General features: G+C 38.3%; 1 protein-coding gene across 8 annotated transcripts in view; it reads left to right on the forward strand.

Annotated features, from left to right (window-relative positions):
• LOC146515618 (voltage-dependent calcium channel subunit alpha-2/delta-1) overlaps positions 1-17,637 on the forward strand; it is a 77,702-nt gene that overhangs the window by 51,023 nt on the left and 9,042 nt on the right. For 5 of the 8 annotated variants that reach the window (XM_085164496.1, XM_085164499.1, XM_085164498.1 and 2 more), the window contains 19 exons: positions 1,497-1,553; positions 1,717-1,788; positions 2,650-2,711; positions 3,073-3,149; positions 5,699-5,759; positions 5,838-5,929; positions 6,929-7,010; positions 9,283-9,345; positions 9,940-10,043; positions 10,530-10,619; positions 10,707-10,774; positions 10,864-10,902; positions 10,987-11,058; positions 14,699-14,851; positions 15,036-15,088; positions 15,504-15,559; positions 15,689-15,815; positions 16,465-16,577; positions 17,488-17,570. In XM_085164496.1, coding sequence (XP_085020622.1) covers positions 1,497-1,553; positions 1,717-1,788; positions 2,650-2,711; positions 3,073-3,149; positions 5,699-5,759; positions 5,838-5,929; positions 6,929-7,010; positions 9,283-9,345; positions 9,940-10,043; positions 10,530-10,619; positions 10,707-10,774; positions 10,864-10,902; positions 10,987-11,058; positions 14,699-14,851; positions 15,036-15,088; positions 15,504-15,559; positions 15,689-15,815; positions 16,465-16,577; positions 17,488-17,570 — 1,524 coding nt within the window. Of the gene's footprint in view, positions 1-1,481; positions 1,554-1,716; positions 1,789-2,649; positions 2,712-3,072; positions 3,150-5,698; positions 5,760-5,837; positions 5,930-6,928; positions 7,011-9,282; positions 9,346-9,939; positions 10,044-10,529; positions 10,620-10,706; positions 10,775-10,863; positions 10,903-10,986; positions 11,059-14,698; positions 14,852-15,035; positions 15,089-15,173; positions 15,230-15,503; positions 15,560-15,688; positions 15,816-16,464; positions 16,578-17,487; positions 17,571-17,637 lie in introns of those variants that run through there. The other 3 variants (XM_085164497.1, XM_085164502.1, XM_085164501.1) reach the window with 2 other exon arrangements.

A 17,637-nucleotide genomic window follows, 5' to 3' on the forward strand; every position in this document is an offset into this window, starting at 1 on the left:
GTTTTGAGCTGCAGTACGGCTTGCACAATGTATACCACCGTGCAAGAATCTATATAGAAAACATCACTTCAACACTGCTATGCTCTCACCACCCAACCCTTTATTTTGAGTGAAGAACTATGAAGGACACGCTGGTATCAGATTCCATGTACTGCTGTTTTATAGAGAAGCACAAGATTACTGCTACTATTTTATACCACCATAAAGCCACTCAGACGTATAAGGTTTTTAAGAGAGGACATTCATAGAGTTCAGTGTCACTTTGTATCAAATCTGATTTAGCTGTGTCTGATGTCAGATATGCTGTCAAACTGCTACCATATGTTAGCCTTTATTTTTTATTCCCAAGATTTAACTAGATTTATGTGTTGAGGAAAATTCATGAACGGACCCAAAAAGAACATCTCAAATAACTGATGTCTCGTTCGTATTAGTAACACCTAAATGCATATCTGCTGCCTACCTACCCATTACTGTAGTACACCATCTGTTATTCCATCTTCTTTTTCCACTTAAGGGTTTACTCCTTAACTGTTTTTTCATAAATCTTAGATCTTTAACCGTGCTCTAAAAATGTTCCCAAAACTACTAAAAAGCACATTTTTGTTAATAATGTTATTAAGGTAAAATTAAGGTTGTTGTCTCCTTGTTTAAGTATCTAAACACAAACACAATAATGCATATTTGCACATGTTTACATTTTTTGTTAGGGTTTTTTGTGCCGTTTATATGAATAAAACCTTTTAAAATGATGGAATAATGTGTTGTATAGCCTTTCTGACCACATCAAGCCAGTCCCTTTAGACACATAAGTAGTTGTGGGAGCCATATTTCAAACATGGAAGACCAGAAGTGCTCACAACTATAAAATTAGCTTTTAAGAAAAGCTAAACAAAGGGAAGCGACACAATATGAACCTATTCAGCTAAACTGCTCATAAGAAAATTAACAGAAAATAATGAAGTGAAGCAGACTGTCTATGATAACTGTGCAGAATTGTTTTAGTTTGATACGTGTCACTCTTTGGGAAATTGCAGAAAGCTGTGTATAAGACAAGACAGATTTTACTGTTTTATTTTATGTCAGCATTAATAAAATATAATTCTTTTTGGTGACTTTACTATTCTTAGTGATACACTTTGAAAAGGTTGATGTAGATGAAACTGTCTTACTTGTCCATCCAAGTTACAAAATGCAGAGGAATCTGTGGTAGACTGATGATGAATAACAACTGCAAAATGGTCCCCTGGAACATTTTTCTATATTAGCTCAGTAGACTTTAGATTAATTGATATGTCTGAGTGAATTTTATATTACAAAACTCATATATTATTTCGAGCTCAGCTAATCAAAAGTCTATAGTTAAATCAAAATTCTCTTTTGTTTTGATTACACTGATCCTGTCAGTGTGATCGATTAAGCTGTCCTTAGTTAATCTAAAACTGCGCCTCTCTCTGAGTGAAATATTATTCTTTCCACAGAATCCTAAATTTCAGGAGCCTGTTACTCTGGACTTTCTGGATGCTGAGTTGGAGAACGACATCAAAATAGAGGTGTAGTATATAGAAGCACGTCAAGTGATTTTCCAGGTTGTCTGACTAACTTGTTTATATGAAGCCATGAGACAAACTGTTAAAATTATCTATTATTATCAGTCAATCAGATTTTTTTTTTTTAAAAAGTGTAACTGTGCTGTTTGTTTGTCTCGATGTGTAGATCAGGAGAATGATGATTGATGGTGAAACAGGAGAGCATACCATTAACACTCTGGTCAAAACTCAGGATGAGGTAAGGCAATATGCTGAAGGGGATTAACATATTACAGTGCAGTAACTGGTGGAAGTTTTTAAAATCGACAAACCCAGCCACAAGCTACATTATATCTTCAATGCAAAATTATATTAAAATGGTAAATGGCCTGCATTTGTATAGCGCCTTACTCAGTCCCTAAGGACCCCAAAGGGCTTTACGCTGCATTCAGTCATTCACCCATTCACACACTGGTGATGGCAAGCTACATTGTAGCCACAGCTGCCCTGGGGCGCACTGACAAAGGCGAGGCTGCCGGACACTGGCACCACCGGGCCCTCTGACCAACACCAGTAGGCAAACATGGGGTTAGTATCTTGCCCAAGGATATTTGGCATGCTGGGATCGAACCACCGAGCTTCTGATTAGTGGCTGACCTGCTCTGCTAACTGAGCTACAGCCACCCTCATTCATAATTAACTTTATGAATGAGGCACTGAGAAAAGCTACAGTTACTGTAACTGAAAATGATTGAGCCATATTGACATATTAAGTCAGCCATCAGAATAAATATGTATTTCAAGCTTTCTTAAATGTTTACATTTATAACATTTAAAGAGTTACAACTTATGTAGAAACATTTTTATCTCCTGCTACAAGAAAACAGTTTTTGTTCTTGCTTGCTATAACGAAGGTCCTTTTACGTCAGGATATTTTGGACTATTTTTGCACCACAAGTGAGGCGCTAATGATGTGACAGAGCTCCTGGTTTGGGATGAAAATAGTTTCTTTGTAACAAATTTATTTATTTTTCCACAACTAAAAGGGAGCTTGATACATAACTTTACTATTTACAGAACAATTCTGAATTCTCTTTTTTGTATGCACCATGTGTTGCAGAGGTATATAGATAGTGGAATCAGGACCTACACGTGGGCACCAGTCAATGGAACAGACTACAGGTGACACATATTACAAAAAATGTTGTATTATATATATATTTTTTTTTTTTAAGGATGCTCGAGCAGTTTAATGTAAGCTCAAACCCAGTTAGCACTGAGACATCAAATATTGGAAGATGCTGCTGTACCTAAGCCAACAGGGGTCACTCTCTTGTTTCTAACACCAGCCTCTGTTGAATGAGAAATACATTGAAGAGATCACATGTGTAGTCCATTATAAATGTATTCCGGAAAAACAACTCTTTGGAAAGCATCCTTTATTTATTTTTTTTATATATTTAATGTATAATTTCGTACTTACTGTACAATTTTATTCAGATGATGCTACCTTTGAGTCTGTCTGTGATCATATTTTCTGCAGCCTGGCTCTTGTGTTGCCTAAATACAGTGAACACTTCATTCAAGCTAAACTGGGGGATGATATTAAACAAGCCATGTGTAAGTATGACATATACAGCGACGATAACCAGCATGCAAACAAATCATTACCCCCATGCATACTGTCTTTGGGTTTTTCTCTTGAGTGTCCCCACTTGCTTTGTACTGCTTGTTCATAGCTGGAACCATAGCGACTCCTTTGTATTTACTCCTCAAAACTGCCAAATCCCTACAGAGTTTCTCTTTTCTAGTGCAACCCACTGGTCAGTCACCCTTCGCTCCCACACAAACTCTTCCACATGCTTTCCCTCTCACATACCCAGCCCAAGCACTGGGTCTTTTGATCTTATCTCTTTTTTTTTTTGCTCTTCCATCCTTCTTTACTCCCTTCATTTGGGCTTCTCTCATCTCCTCATTATCATCTCCATTACCAAACTGGTTGTTTTTCTTTTCCTTTTTCTTTTTTTTTTTGGACATTACACTTTTAAAAATATTTCTTTGGCCAATTATGTCTTCCTTTCTGTCGTTAAGTCCAACTTTTCTTTCCTAAATTGTTAACAGGGTGATGACCTACCTTAAGCAGACGTACCTTACCCTGGATTGTTTTCCCTGACTCTCAACCTATTTCTCTGTCTCTCTATCTTATCTATAAACCTGTCCTCACCTCACACTCTTCATTCTTCTTGATACCCCTCTCCCACCACCACCATGTTCGTTTTTTTCTTTGGCCGATTTATTTATTTTTTCACTCTGCGCTCCAAAAGCTCTCTGTATAATGCAAACTGGCTGCTTCTTTTAACACCTCAGAACGAATGTACATAGCGAATGTAATAGTTGCTTATAAATCATGAAAACACAGCTCAGGCACACGCTAACATGCACACATTCTGTGCGCCACTCTTTGTACAATTGCTTGCATTTTGATTCTGATGCAGCTTTTTCTGTCTCTTCTCCTGCTTCTGAACCGGGATTTTACAGCTTCTTCTTGGGGCAAGTACTCACTGTTCTGTGTCCTCTGTTTCCTTCTTGCTGTGTGATGCTCTTCCATTGCATAAACCTTTTTGTCCTTTATTGTTTGCATTATTGCATTGAGATGTTTATCATCTTATCAAAGCACAGAGGGCCATTTTAGTCAAGGGTTAAAAGTACTGGATTTGGCATATCTGGCTTTAGTTAATTTTTTGCTAACTTTGATGTAAACACCACAAAGCATAAGCAATAGTGTAGCTATTCCAACAGATGAGATCTTGACTGACTCTTTCAGCCTTTGTATCGCTCCCTCGGTTACCGTAACGACTTTGTCACTGTGCCATAAATGCTGTCAGAACGTTTACAGGCCTGTTAAAGAAAGTAGCATGCTGTGCCTCAGTGCCACAGTCTGCACTGATAGGAAGATTGGACTCTAAAGTTCTCCATACAGCCATATTGAGTTTCCATTTGGGGCCAGACCACCAGAACACCACCTTAATCCAGCTTATCGAGTGAACTCACTCACTTGTTCTCTAGGATATTAGAAATTGTCCTTAAAGCAATGGGTATTGTGGATGAATATATGTGGGACTTTTTCTTTATCTATATAGTAGAACTTTATATTTGTTGATGTGACCCAATACTGTGGTAGAGGAAGTGATGAGAGAAAAGTAAAGACATAAAGACACCCTTCCCAGTCTATAGAGACACAGCAGCGATGAATCTGCTTGCTATGTTTTATATGTGAAGGACATTGTTTCATCCTATGACCCCAAAGAAACTCAGCGCTCAGTAATTGTTTTTGCAGACTGCACCGCACGAGTCAATATATTTTAAAGGCAATGTCCAAAAAACTCTTCATTTTAAGAGACTACAGAATGATGCCTGCCATGTCATTTATATGATAAGAATTACCAGACTGTTTTTTTTTTTTTTTAATAAAATCCAGACTTGCAGCAAGTAACACCCTGGAAGAAAAATTTTCTCATATTGTTTTATATTTACATCTTGTTTCCTTGCATTCCCACAGTCTACCCCACCTTTCATTGTTTTATGTTCTGTTCTGTTCTTTTCTACAAAGTGCAATCAATCTCTGTTATATACATATTCAAGGTTTGTCTATTAGTCCTAATATCCTTTCAGTGCAGCATAGTATTTCATTACCTACTGTAGGGAATATACACATCTCAACATATTTTCCCAGGTATGACATCATTCGTCAGATGACAAACTCACTTTTATCACCCTTTGTCTTTCCTGCTTTCCCCTCTCTCCTACTCTTTTTCTCTGGGGTCACAACAGGGCAAGAAGGCAAGTATTTCTCAGTCAGTTATTCTCTCATAGGTTCCCATTCTAACTCCATTCACACTCTCTACTTTAATCCATCACCTCATATCTGTCTAATTCTCTTGTGGCTATGGATTTTGGAGCTTGTCATGGAATTTGGACTCCTGTGTGTGTGTATCAACCAAAATAAATTCTGTTTGTCTGCTTATCATGTCATCTCACAGTGAATACTTTCACATATAGCCATCACACAGCTGGCTCCTATTCTACTTATCTGTAAAAATATATATTTTTGGATAATATAATATCTGATAATATGAGCCTAAACAAGGTTGTTTTTTGTTTTTCAAAAGCAATGGAGACCATGCAGCAGGAGAGATTTGATGAATTTGGTTATACCTACATTGCTCCAAGGTGAGTGGTCCTCACATTTACTATACAGCCTCTATAAACTATACAGGAGATTCTAACTGACCAATGCTGTTTCTTCAGGGAGTACTGCAAAGAGCTGAAGTTGTCACTCAACAACACCCAATTTCTCCTCGACTTCAACCAGTACATTGATAGAAACACTCCAGATGCATGTGAGTCATGCATCTTTTTCAGTGTTATTTCACATTTGTGCTGGTTTCCTGCACTGTTCGTACTCATATTGCATATCCACCCAGAACAGCAGACGGTATGTTGCATTTCTATGTGTGTGTATGTATTTGTACATTGCATATTTTACAGTTTATCATGGTCTAAAAGATTTTCCACTTGCAAATCGTGATCTCAAGGTCAGAGCATGACTGGGATCATTACTATATCCTAAGCAGGATGATAACAGAATTATCGACTGAGTTTCCTACAAGTCTGATGCTGTCATGCTGCACAATGACTCATAGTGTTTGTCATCACCTAATGGATCTCACCCAGAGTATGGCTTACCACCATCATCCAGCTAATGGATCAGTGTACCATGATCCATTTTAACCCAAGGTCAAGTCATGCACTTTGGCATCAATTCTCTTTTTGCTGTTGTTTATGCAGTACGTTGAGTCATTGTGAAATGTTATGGACATGATTTAAAACAACACTCAGGAGATGTTGTGTTGAAACTCTATAGAGAAACGTGCTTGAATGATTTCATTTTGAAAAGCACGTTTTTGAGATTTAAACTTAGCATCTTGGCATCATCTCCCTCCTAAATATACAACAGTCAATCCTTCACAAAGTACACCTGCTTTCTGAATTGCAATAGCCACACAAGCCTCCCTGCTGGATGGTTTTCGGACAGCTGTCATTTCTCCTTGATTTATTTCGAGAAGAACATTGGCTGAATACACCTGCTCTTTTTTTCAGACTCTGACTTTCACCTGCATGACAACTTGTTTTATTTTAACTTTTAGCAAACGAGAAGATCTGATTGGTTTCAGCTCACTGGTGCGCATTCCAAAAGCATAAGTTATTAATGTTACCTGCCCAGATTTGTAAACAAGAGACTGCTTTTTGCATTACTATAATTCACCTGTCACGCACTGTTGCTGTGCTATGGTTCACTGCCTGGAATATGTAAAATAAATATTGTCTTTAATCTATAGGTAATGTGTCCCTTGTGAGTCGACTGATCCTGGATGCAGGTTTGACAGCTGAACTGGTTAAACTTTGGAGCGAGCAGACCGTGTGAGTGCCAAAACTTTTAGGTCTTGTGTATTGAAAGCAATGCAAATAAACAAATTTGAAAATCTGGACTTCAATAAAATAGTGATAGGGAATTTAAATCAATTTTCAATATTATTTGGTGATACTCAGGCAAAAGATGATGATTAGAATAAAAAATTTCAAATTTGGATTCATTACTCCATGAGACCTGTTGCAACAGATGTTCAATCCAGTTCTTGTATTATTCTCTCCCTTCTTCCCATCTTGATTTGCTTCATCCCATTGAGACCATATCTGATGAGGCTTCCGCAAACACTAGATGTTGCAGGTGTTTGCTGGAATTGTTTCCTGTTTCCTAATTACATGACTTTCAGATAGAGTTATCCGCTGTAGCTAGTTTTTTTTATAGGTCTCTCAAGTCTTTTTTTGTCCTCAAAACATTTTTTTTAATGAAACACTGCATATAGTGCTGGGATAAGCCATATCAATAGCACTTTGAAAATATTTTTGGTGCAAAAATACTATTTCATCTTTGTCAAGCCATTTTTCATATTCAGCTAAAAAAGTTAAGGCAAATTATGTATTGTTTTAAATAGGCTGGTAATGATGTGATTGAAGATACAATTTAAAATAGGTTATTTGCTAAGTTGTCTGTGTAGAGATGAAACGGGTTAATCCAATGAGTTTGGTCCGTTTTTTATGCTTGAATGAGACATATGTCAGTGTAAAGTGATTTAAAAAACAAACCAAAAACACCCCTGCCATTCATTTTAAAATGCTCAGCTACAAGGACTAGAGCAGGGGTCTCCAACTCCAAGCCTCAAGTGCCGGTGTCCTGCAGGTTTTAGATATCACCCTGGGTCAACACACCTGAATCAAATGATTAGTTCATTACCAGGCCTCGAGAACTTCAAGACATGTTGAGGAGGTAATTTAGCCATTTAAATCAGCTGTGATGGATCCTGCAGACATTAGCTGTAGCACACCGGCCCTTGAGGCCTGGAGTCGGACACCCTGGACTAGAGGGTTAGGGTTCAGAGTTGAAAATGAGCGAAAAAGCAGCTAATGTCTAAAGAAAAACTTTGAAAGACTTTTAGAAAACCTGGGAAAGTACTGCCTAACACCATCCATTCATCCATCCATCCACCCATCCAAATTAAGTATGAGTCACAAAACCCTTATGGACAAAAAAACTATGCACCATGGCCCCTCACCCAGATTGGGGTTACTGGCCCCACCCTGGAGCCCGGCCCACGGAGACATTGCTGGCAAAAGTTTGGTGATGAATGAGCTACATCATTCCACCACTCATAGGAGGCGCTGTAGAAGTCTGGTGCAGTATGAATCAGATGGTGGTTGAAGCCTGAGGCCTTGGCAGTCCGATCCCCTGAAACTGCTTTGGTTACATAGAATGCCATGGCTCTGGTAGGAAAGGAAGCTTAAGATAGTGCTAGTGATGAGGCCTAGTGATACTGGCTAAATTTAATTGGACTTTGGCCAAACATCTGATTGAATCCAGCCAGGGGTATACTTGTACACCCCCCCAAACGCCACGAAGAGGGTGGTGTTTTCGCAGTGGATGAGACGGTTGCTTCCCTGCACCTCTGGGTCAGGGAATGGCCTTCTGGGAATCCCTGAGTTGGGGTGCTGGAAGGTGCCCCATCTGGAGACTCCATTGTCTTGCGAAATGACAGCGTGACCTGAAGGAATGTGATTGTGATGTCTTAAAAGAATTACAAAGTCTTGTGGCTCGTTGGAAGGAAAATTTAAAGAAATGAGGGGTGACTCAAGACATTTGCACAGTATTATATACATTACAGAATACTGTGCAGTGGAAAACTTTGTTCTGTTTGTACACCACTGCTCTGAACTACCCTAGCTGATGATTACTTCATGCACAGTTTATTGGCTGAGCCAACGTTTCACTTCTTTCTTGTCCGCCATGGATGATTTGATCACAACTTATGAGTGAAATATGATGAAAGCAAAGTATAAAATGCATATCACACCCAACCACATTGTTCTTTGCCAAGACGCTGTTTTGAGGGGAAAATAAAATAATTACGTCAGTGTGTTTGCTTTTATGGTATGCCCCCTTGTCTGAAATAATCCCAGCACACATTTACACACACTGAAGGGTATCTGTTTAACATTATGACATATAGAGACAATCGAATGGGTATAAAACAGTTTGTGTCTGTAGTCTGATCTCAGTTCACAAAAGCTCTTTTTCTGTAATTGTGAGTGTGATTGACTTTGATGTTTGATTTTCTGTTGCTTTCCATGTTCTCAGGGATGGGATAGTGGCCAGGTTTGTAGCTACAGATGGAGGAATCACAAGAGTCTATCCAAGAAGGTACTCTTAGTTTTTTCTTTGCATTTACATTGCTATCATTAGCATTGGGAAATATCACTGCATTCTTTCCCCAAATACCTTCTGGTGAAAATGTGTAAAATGAAAATTGATACAGACTGTAATACTCTTAGGTTGAATGGTTTTGGCTGCTTTACTCACTTGCTTCACTGGGCTATTTTACAGAACATGGAAGATTAAGCTCTTTCAGCTGAACTCCCAGGGCTTGCCAGACCAGTATAGGACAGGGGTTAAAACTACAAAAACCACAGCCAAATACAGCAGTTTTTCCTCAATTTCTCCTCAATTGCCTGAACAACATTTAGGGGTTCCACTTTTCAAATATACAGCAACATTGCAACTAAAACTGAATGCACATAGTCTTTGTTCTCACAATCAAAAACACAATATACAGTTCGTTATTGCTTTTATTATAAGGACGTCACACCCTACAAAGGGTGTGAGCCTATTTTTATGAGTTTCAACTGGCTATCGATTAAAATATGAGTTGTTTAGAAAGATCAAACACATTTACTTGGTGTTTTATGGCTGTAACAGACCCCATATAATATTACACACCTTTGTTAATGTTTTCAGCGCTGGGGAAGAGTGGACTGAGAATCCTGAGACATATGAGTCAAGTTTCTACAAGCGGACCCTGGACAATGAAATTTATATTTTCACAGCTCCATCTTTCAACGGCAAGTTTTCTGAAAGGTTTGGATTTGCATGCACATTTCTTTGTGTGAGGATCTTCAGTGTGGTCTGGCACTGAGCCTTTTCTGTTCTCTGCCTTTGGACGCCATCCCAACCCTACTGGCAGAGATCAGGCTCTCAGCCCTCTGATATCACTCTCTTTATCCTTCTTCTTTTCCCGCTGTGTCTTAAAGTGCTCATCCCCACCTTCCCTCCCTTCTGTCCTGTATACTTCCTGTCATCTCCGCTGATCACTCTAACAGACATCAGTGCAGTGATGAAGCCATGCTTAAAGCTCCAGTACACGTGACTAGATTAACACGTGTTAGCTTTACAGGGTCAGCTCTTGTAAATTTCGGCAGATAAAAATGTATGGAATTTTGCACTGGGAGTGGAAATTGCTCTCTGCCGCATACTTCTAAACATGATTTCAATTAAATTGCAATGATAAAAGATCATATAACCTTCTTTCATCTTTTTCCAAATTGCAGCAGAGAGTGGGGAGTCTGTGTCTGAGTCAGGTATTCTGGTGAGCAAAGCAGTGGATCTTGTCATTAATGAAGTCACGCTCAAACCAGCAGGTCAGTCTTGCTAATACCACGCTGATTGCTTCTTGTGATGAAACACAAATAAAAAGACCTCTGCCTGTTTTGTGGTTTGTTCTGTAGTGGTGGGAGTGAAACTCAATGTCTCATTCTGGATGAACAGTTTCATGAATGCCACACTGAAACTGAATGTAAGCTGTTCATTTTATTCTTTGAAATATCTAAGAAATGTATATTTTACTGAACTTTTTATTGCCTCACTCACTTTATTTCCTTTTAGTGCAAAGATGAGATTTGCGGCTGTCTAAGGAATGACAAGGTATAACCATATAAAAAACTACCAGTTTATTTAAATACTTTTTTTGAACGCTTTTCCAGTTGTTTAACACTTTTTATCCTCCAGCATGTGGACTGTGTGATACTGGATGATGGAGGATTTCTTCTCATGTCCAACAAGGATGAGTACATTACCCTGGTGAGTTATCATCAGCAATCTTTACATTATTGCAAACATGTAAGCTTCACTAATTTGGAACATTCCTTTTGCTCTCTACAAATTGTGATCATAAAAATGTGTGGCCACATGTTCAGAAGGGGCGACTTTTCCAGCAGTCATGTTTCTTGTCCTTTCTATTCATTTTTTTACTTGTCTACAAACTCAGTTCCTCTTACCTTTGACAGAGAAATTCATCAATCATATATACGGGTCAAATAAAGGACTTATGACTCATTTACAAGAATGGCCTGTTTGCTTTTAGCCCTACTTTTCTACTACAGCAGTGGACCCATGTGTCTGGTAAAGTAGAGCACTAGACTCTGGACGAAGATCAAAGGGAAGGCTCCGATGGGTCTTAGTCAATCATGGAAGCTGTACTGAACTGTTTCCCCGTGTGTATGTGAGAAGTCCGCTCAACTGTGTTAACTCCACTCTTTTAGGCTGCCTTCAGCCCCAGCCTGTCAGTTGTAGGATATACTGTGAGCTCAAAAACATCTCATGTCAGTCAAGATAGGACATCTGCTGTCTTTGATCCATTCTACCATCACAAAATCTGACACATACAGTTTACTGTCTTTGAGTATTCTTTTCCACATTGTGAAACAATTGATGTCTTCAGAGACTATGCCAAACCTTTTGTGCTATTGAAGAAAAGTAAATGTATGCAGTGGCAGTAGTTCTATGATCCAGAAAAAGGATCCCTTTATTAGGCTTAACAGTACACCTCTTCACTTAGAATCTTTTCCAATCTATAATAGAAGAAGTGGAATTCTTAAGACTAAAAATCTTGTTCTGGGCCATGGATTCAGATATATAGCATTGCCTAAGATGTGTTTCAATGACAAAGAAAAATTAACCGCTTAATAACCTAATACACAGGGTTAAGTCAACATGAAAAAGTCCTGTGACAATGACCTCAGTCGAGCATCAACATGTGTAATTGGTGACTGGAGGATTCCACCACTTTCTATCTAGCGAGATCATATGCCCTCTGTGAAAAATTTGAATGGGAAAGCAATACAGTGCATGTACTTCACATAGTACAGTCTGATTGGTCACAAACTCATCCTTCAGCATAACAGCCACAAACATGCTTTTGTAAAGAACTCTTTTTAGCCACAAGTAAAACAAAGAGTCTCATAACAGATGGCAAAGCCCCACAGAGTGCTGATCTCAACATCACTGAGTCAGTGTGGGCTTACATGAAGAGGCAGAAGGCTCTGAGACAACCCAAATCCACAACAGAAGAAGAAGAAGAGAAGCAAAGTTTGTGTGGAAAGGTCTACATTTTTGTGAACGACTCACCTGCCAAGCAAAGTTATGATTTTGTACTAAGTCTACAAGAAAAGTTAAAGCTAGCTGTGGGAAAAATGTTTGATTTGGAAAAAAAAACCTAATTGAAACAATATTGCGTATTTGCATAATTAAAAAATATACAGGAAATGACGTAAGTTTATCAGTTTTGTCAAATTTGCCATCACAACAGTCATGAGGACGCTTTGTTGCACATGTGTTTATTTAGACTACGATGTTTGTATAACTGTGGCTCATCTACCTCTGCAAAGTGCTGTGTTTGTATTCTAATACCTTTTTTGAACTTGCATCTTTCCCATGGAAACTCTCTACATATTAAAGCATCAAATACTAAAAATAATACAATTTAAAATTAAAAAATTGCAATTTATAAAAAAATAGGTTACACAGTAACTAACCTAAAAATAACTAAAATAACTTAAAACAGCAATAAATACTGCTAAATAAATACTGTCCATTGTCAGTTATTGTTAAACTAACTCACACCTGATGATGATCACTGAGCACGTGTAATATTTTAATTGAAATTTATTTTTGTTGTTGTTTCTTATAATAGAAAATTGTAATTTTATGGAATATAGATGAGGTGATAAAATTAAATTTTAATTTTAATAATTTAATGGTATGGAAAGTTTTTTTACTTTATCATTACAGCTAACATTTTTCATTCAAAACTGCATTTGTTTCCTAAACTGTTTAAGTACTTTTGGTACCTAAAGCTAACTAGTGAACAAAATAGAACACAAATAATAGTACATGTTGCAGTTATTTGACTCCAGTGCCAATCTGCCCGACTTTCTATGGAAGCTTAAAAAGGTATACTGTAACATAGAAAACATTTTCAGTTTTACAATAGCTATCAAGATAATATTTCTAGATACCCAATACCATTTACAAACGTTTACTTAGGCAGTATCATTCAACAGCATAGCATACATTTTTATTGCTATGCAGATGATATCCAGCTTTATTTATCCATAAGGCCACATAACACAAAGCAATCGGCTAAACTGCAGGAATGTCTTAAAGATGTAAAGACGTAGATGACCTTTACATTTCTGCTTCTAAATTTTAATAAAACTGAGGTTATTTACTAAAACAAAGCATCTACCAAATACTTACTCTGGATGACATTACCTTGGCCTCCAGTAACACTATGAGGAAAGTTGGAGTTGTTTTTGACCAGGATATGACCTGGTCGTTTGGAATCCTTCGCACATACAAGGTCTTGAATAATTAGGCTTCATCTTACGTTAAAGACCTCATAGTACCCTACTCCAATAAGGCAGTTTGCTCTACAACTGCTGGGTGACTTGTGGTTCCCAAGATGCGAGGTAGAATGGGGAAAAAGTAGAATGGGAGGAAGAGCTGCCAGATTTCAGGCCAAGAAACAGCTCTCAGTTTGGATTCAGGAGACAGACACCCTCTCTGCTTTTAAGATCAGGCTGAACGCTCTCCCTTTTTGATAAAGTATGGCCCCCTCTCCCTGAGCCTGGTTCTGTCAGAAATTTCTTCCTACTAAAAGGAAGATTTTCCTTGTCAGTGTTTCCAAGTGCTTGCTTAAAGGGGTTGTTTGATTGTTGGAATTTTCTCTGTATTATTGTAGGGTATTTAACTTATAAATAAAATTAACGGGAAAAAAAGGTATTAACCTCAGACAAGAGGTTCATATATATATATATATATATATATATATATATATATATATATATATATATATAAGATGATGATCAATGATGGAATATATTCTACAACCTTAACTCTAATGATTAAATGATTACTTATTTAAGTTGGTAGAGTTATGTTGGACTAACATTTTGATGCAAAACCTCTCAAAAGTCTTCAGCTGACTTAATAACTGCTAATATCTGCTATGTGAGGGTCATACTGTAGCATATGATTTACATCATTATCATACTCATCAAACCATTCGCTGAACCCTTGTGCCCTATGAATAAGGCGTTGTCATTCTGTAAGAATGCAGTGATATTAGAATAGAAATGTTTTCCTCACTGGATAAAGATAGATCACTTAGAACAGCGCTGTAATGATTTTTTAATGACCCATACGTCTAAAGGGATAAAAAGGGTACCTCAACCCTGCAAGCAAAACACTTACCTAATAGCGCCACTGCCTTTTCTGTTAATTTACTTATACTCCAACCAATGCTACTTTAAGGTAAGTAGGACCCAACTCGGTGCTTTGTTTACAAAAAAACAAAACAAAACAAGACTTACTTTTACACTGCTCTTACTCTCTGTTATGTTTTGTGTCTGTGTGTGTGTATATATGTGAACCTGTCTAGATAGGTCAGTTTTTTGGTGAGGTGGATCCAGTGCTGATGACCAACCTGGTCAACACCTCCCTGTACTCCTTGAACAAGACTTACGACTATCAGTCTGTCTGTGATCCAGAGAAAGACAGCAAGGCAGCAGCTGGACCCCGCTCCGTCTATGTGGTTAGAAACCTCACTGAAACCATTACTGTATATGTTATTTGGTTTCTATTTGTGCAATAGTAATATGTTAACGTAAAAAAACAGAATTTATTAGTTAATTTGATTTATGAAGCCTTACTAGCTTTGTCGGAGGCTTTTTTGTGCTTATTTTTTCACTAGCATTGCTTTTCCTGTCTTTCTACAGCCTACCATTGCAGACTTTCTCAGTATTGGCTGGTGGGCATCCACTGCTGCCTGGTGAGTGTAGAGGTTGTGTGCTTGTGCTTCTATGTTTCATTGATTTGCGTGTGCATGTTAGAGTGGGAGCACACTTGTATTTCAGGGTGGGAGTTTGTACGGGAGTGGACTTGCATGCTGTTGAAGGATGAAGTTGGCTGGGTCAGTGTAAGACAAGGGCAGTTACACAACATGATACCGCATCATTTTCTGCTTAGCTGTCCAACTGCAATATAACCAGCTTTTAAAATAGAATGCCTGATACTTCCCATGACATTTACATCACCAGTTACTCTAACTTTAGACAGATGTGTTGCTTTTACTAAACAGCTATTGGTCGAACGTAGTTTTAAAAAACAAGCTGTTCAGGCGACTTGTTGCCTCCTACATGTGACTCATTTTGTTTTTGTTTTTACTTTTTATTGTTTTTTCCTAGGTCAGTGCTTCAGCAGCTCTTCTTGGGTCTCATGTTCCCCAGCCTTCTACAGGCAGGCAAGTAACATAAGCTGTGCATAACCATCAGCCTTAGTTTGAAGAGACAGAGGTCTGTCACTCCCGTTTTAATCCATGCATTTCTCACTAATCCTCTTTTCTATTAAACGTCCCTCTTATTTCTAGCAGAGTCGACAGATGACGACATATCAGATGCCATGTTTAAAGAAAGCTGTATCACAGAGCAGACTCAATATTTCTTTGACAACGACGAAAAATCCTACTCAGGTGTCCTGGACTGTGGAAACTGTTCCAGGTATGTGTGTGTTAGTTCCCAAGACTCCCCATATGCTTCCAGCTTAGTGGCTCTTTCCACTGATGCTCTGAATGACTTTAAATGGCTGTTGTTGAAGATTTTCAGCTTCTTACTGAGCGTCCATCTGTTTAATGGCCTGTGGGGATTGATCCAGAAAGGAATTGGTTTCCTGGTTTCGTTCTGTTTTGCAGCCTGATTTCAGACAGCTGCTTTCTGATGAGTTCTGATCACACGCAGATTACCTTGATCTGTCAGAGCCCGGAATTGCAGAGGAAAGCACAAAAAGCCTTTTTTATCTGTTTTTCTTCCTTTACACTCTGGCTGTATGTCAAACTCACTAATACACACATTTACAGGCCGCTGCACATTTGCTTTGCTGTAACCTACGTTTGTATCACTTTGGGCTGTCTGAGAGGGTTAAATATGGCTGTAATTACTGGGTGTTATGAGTCCCACGTGTCTGATGCTTTACTCCCCAAAGTTAACAACTGTAGACACAGATACTTTAATGACTACCATAAAAAGTCAATCCCATGAGGAAGGAGGTGGTATGAAGTGCACTGTTTGTGCATAACTGAACACATACCTGCATGTACATGTGTGCTGCGTTGGTACCACGTTATACGTGCTTTATTTTCCTTTTTTCTAGGATGTACCGTGCTGAGAAGCTGCCAAACACCAACCTTGTGTTTTTAATCACTGATGCCAAAGCAACATGTTTGTCATGTGACCCCAGACCACTGCGACAGGCTGAACAGCCCTGTATCCTTTCACTCGGCTTAAAAACTGTACTTTCTTTTGTCTCTTCAATCCTCCATAAACCACATATATAGCAGCACTTTAACCTGTCAGTACGAGGACACACACCTAATAAGTGTGCAGTGGGTCCCCACTCAGTGTTCATGTGTGAACCGTAAACCAGATGCACAGCATATGAAAGGTGGTCTCACATTATGTCTAGATTAAATTTCTATGTTTAACTTCATCTGGGCTACAGGTTGCCATCAGGTTAAATTAAGATTAAGAGAAGGGTGTGTGTATGTGTTCTGGATATGTGTTTGACAGATGTGTCTTTAATGTAGGTTTCTGTTGATTGGACAGTAAAGGTGTCATCACCAGAGGTCACCAGGGGGCCACTACAGAGCTGTCCATTTGGTAATAATAGCACTAAATGTTGCTGCCACAGCACATTAAAATATTAAACATTTTATAAACAATAATCAATGATCAAGGCTACCTTTTGTCATATCAATAATCAAAATTTATCTTACAGTCTCCAGTGTTTTCATATAAAATAGCTATTTTTAAAACAAATATTACTAAATAATGTTTGTTAATCTCTATTAGATGTGAAAAATTAAAATTCGTAAAAATTTGTAATTCGTATTTAGGTCTTTGAAGATTGCTGCCATCCATACTTCAGCAGTTCTTTCTCTTTAAAATGTGTTTTTTTCTCTCCACTGTTGCTCCAGTGCTTAGTCATAAGGGATCATTGTTGTCTGTCTAACTATAATGATGCACTGTTTGCAATATAAAGTACCTCAGCGTGACTGGCGGTGTCATTTTGTGCTATAAAAATGAAGTGTTTCTGAGTACATAACGACGCATTATTGAGTTTTTATTGTTAAAATGTGCACAACTGCAATTTGAATTTTCCTGAGTGTCCTTCCAGCTGAAGGTCCAGATCCATGTGACATGGTTGATAAAGCCAGATATCGCAAAGGGCCGGACGTGTGCTTTGACAACAATGAATATGTAAGACACAGTCACATATGTGCCCTTGTGCAGAGAATATTTTCTGGAAACAGCTCTATTAGCCAGA

Source organism: Neolamprologus multifasciatus, chromosome 7 (genome assembly GCF_963576455.1).
Source record: "Neolamprologus multifasciatus chromosome 7, fNeoMul1.2, whole genome shotgun sequence".
NCBI classification, from domain to species: Eukaryota; Metazoa; Chordata; class Actinopteri; order Cichliformes; family Cichlidae; genus Neolamprologus; species Neolamprologus multifasciatus.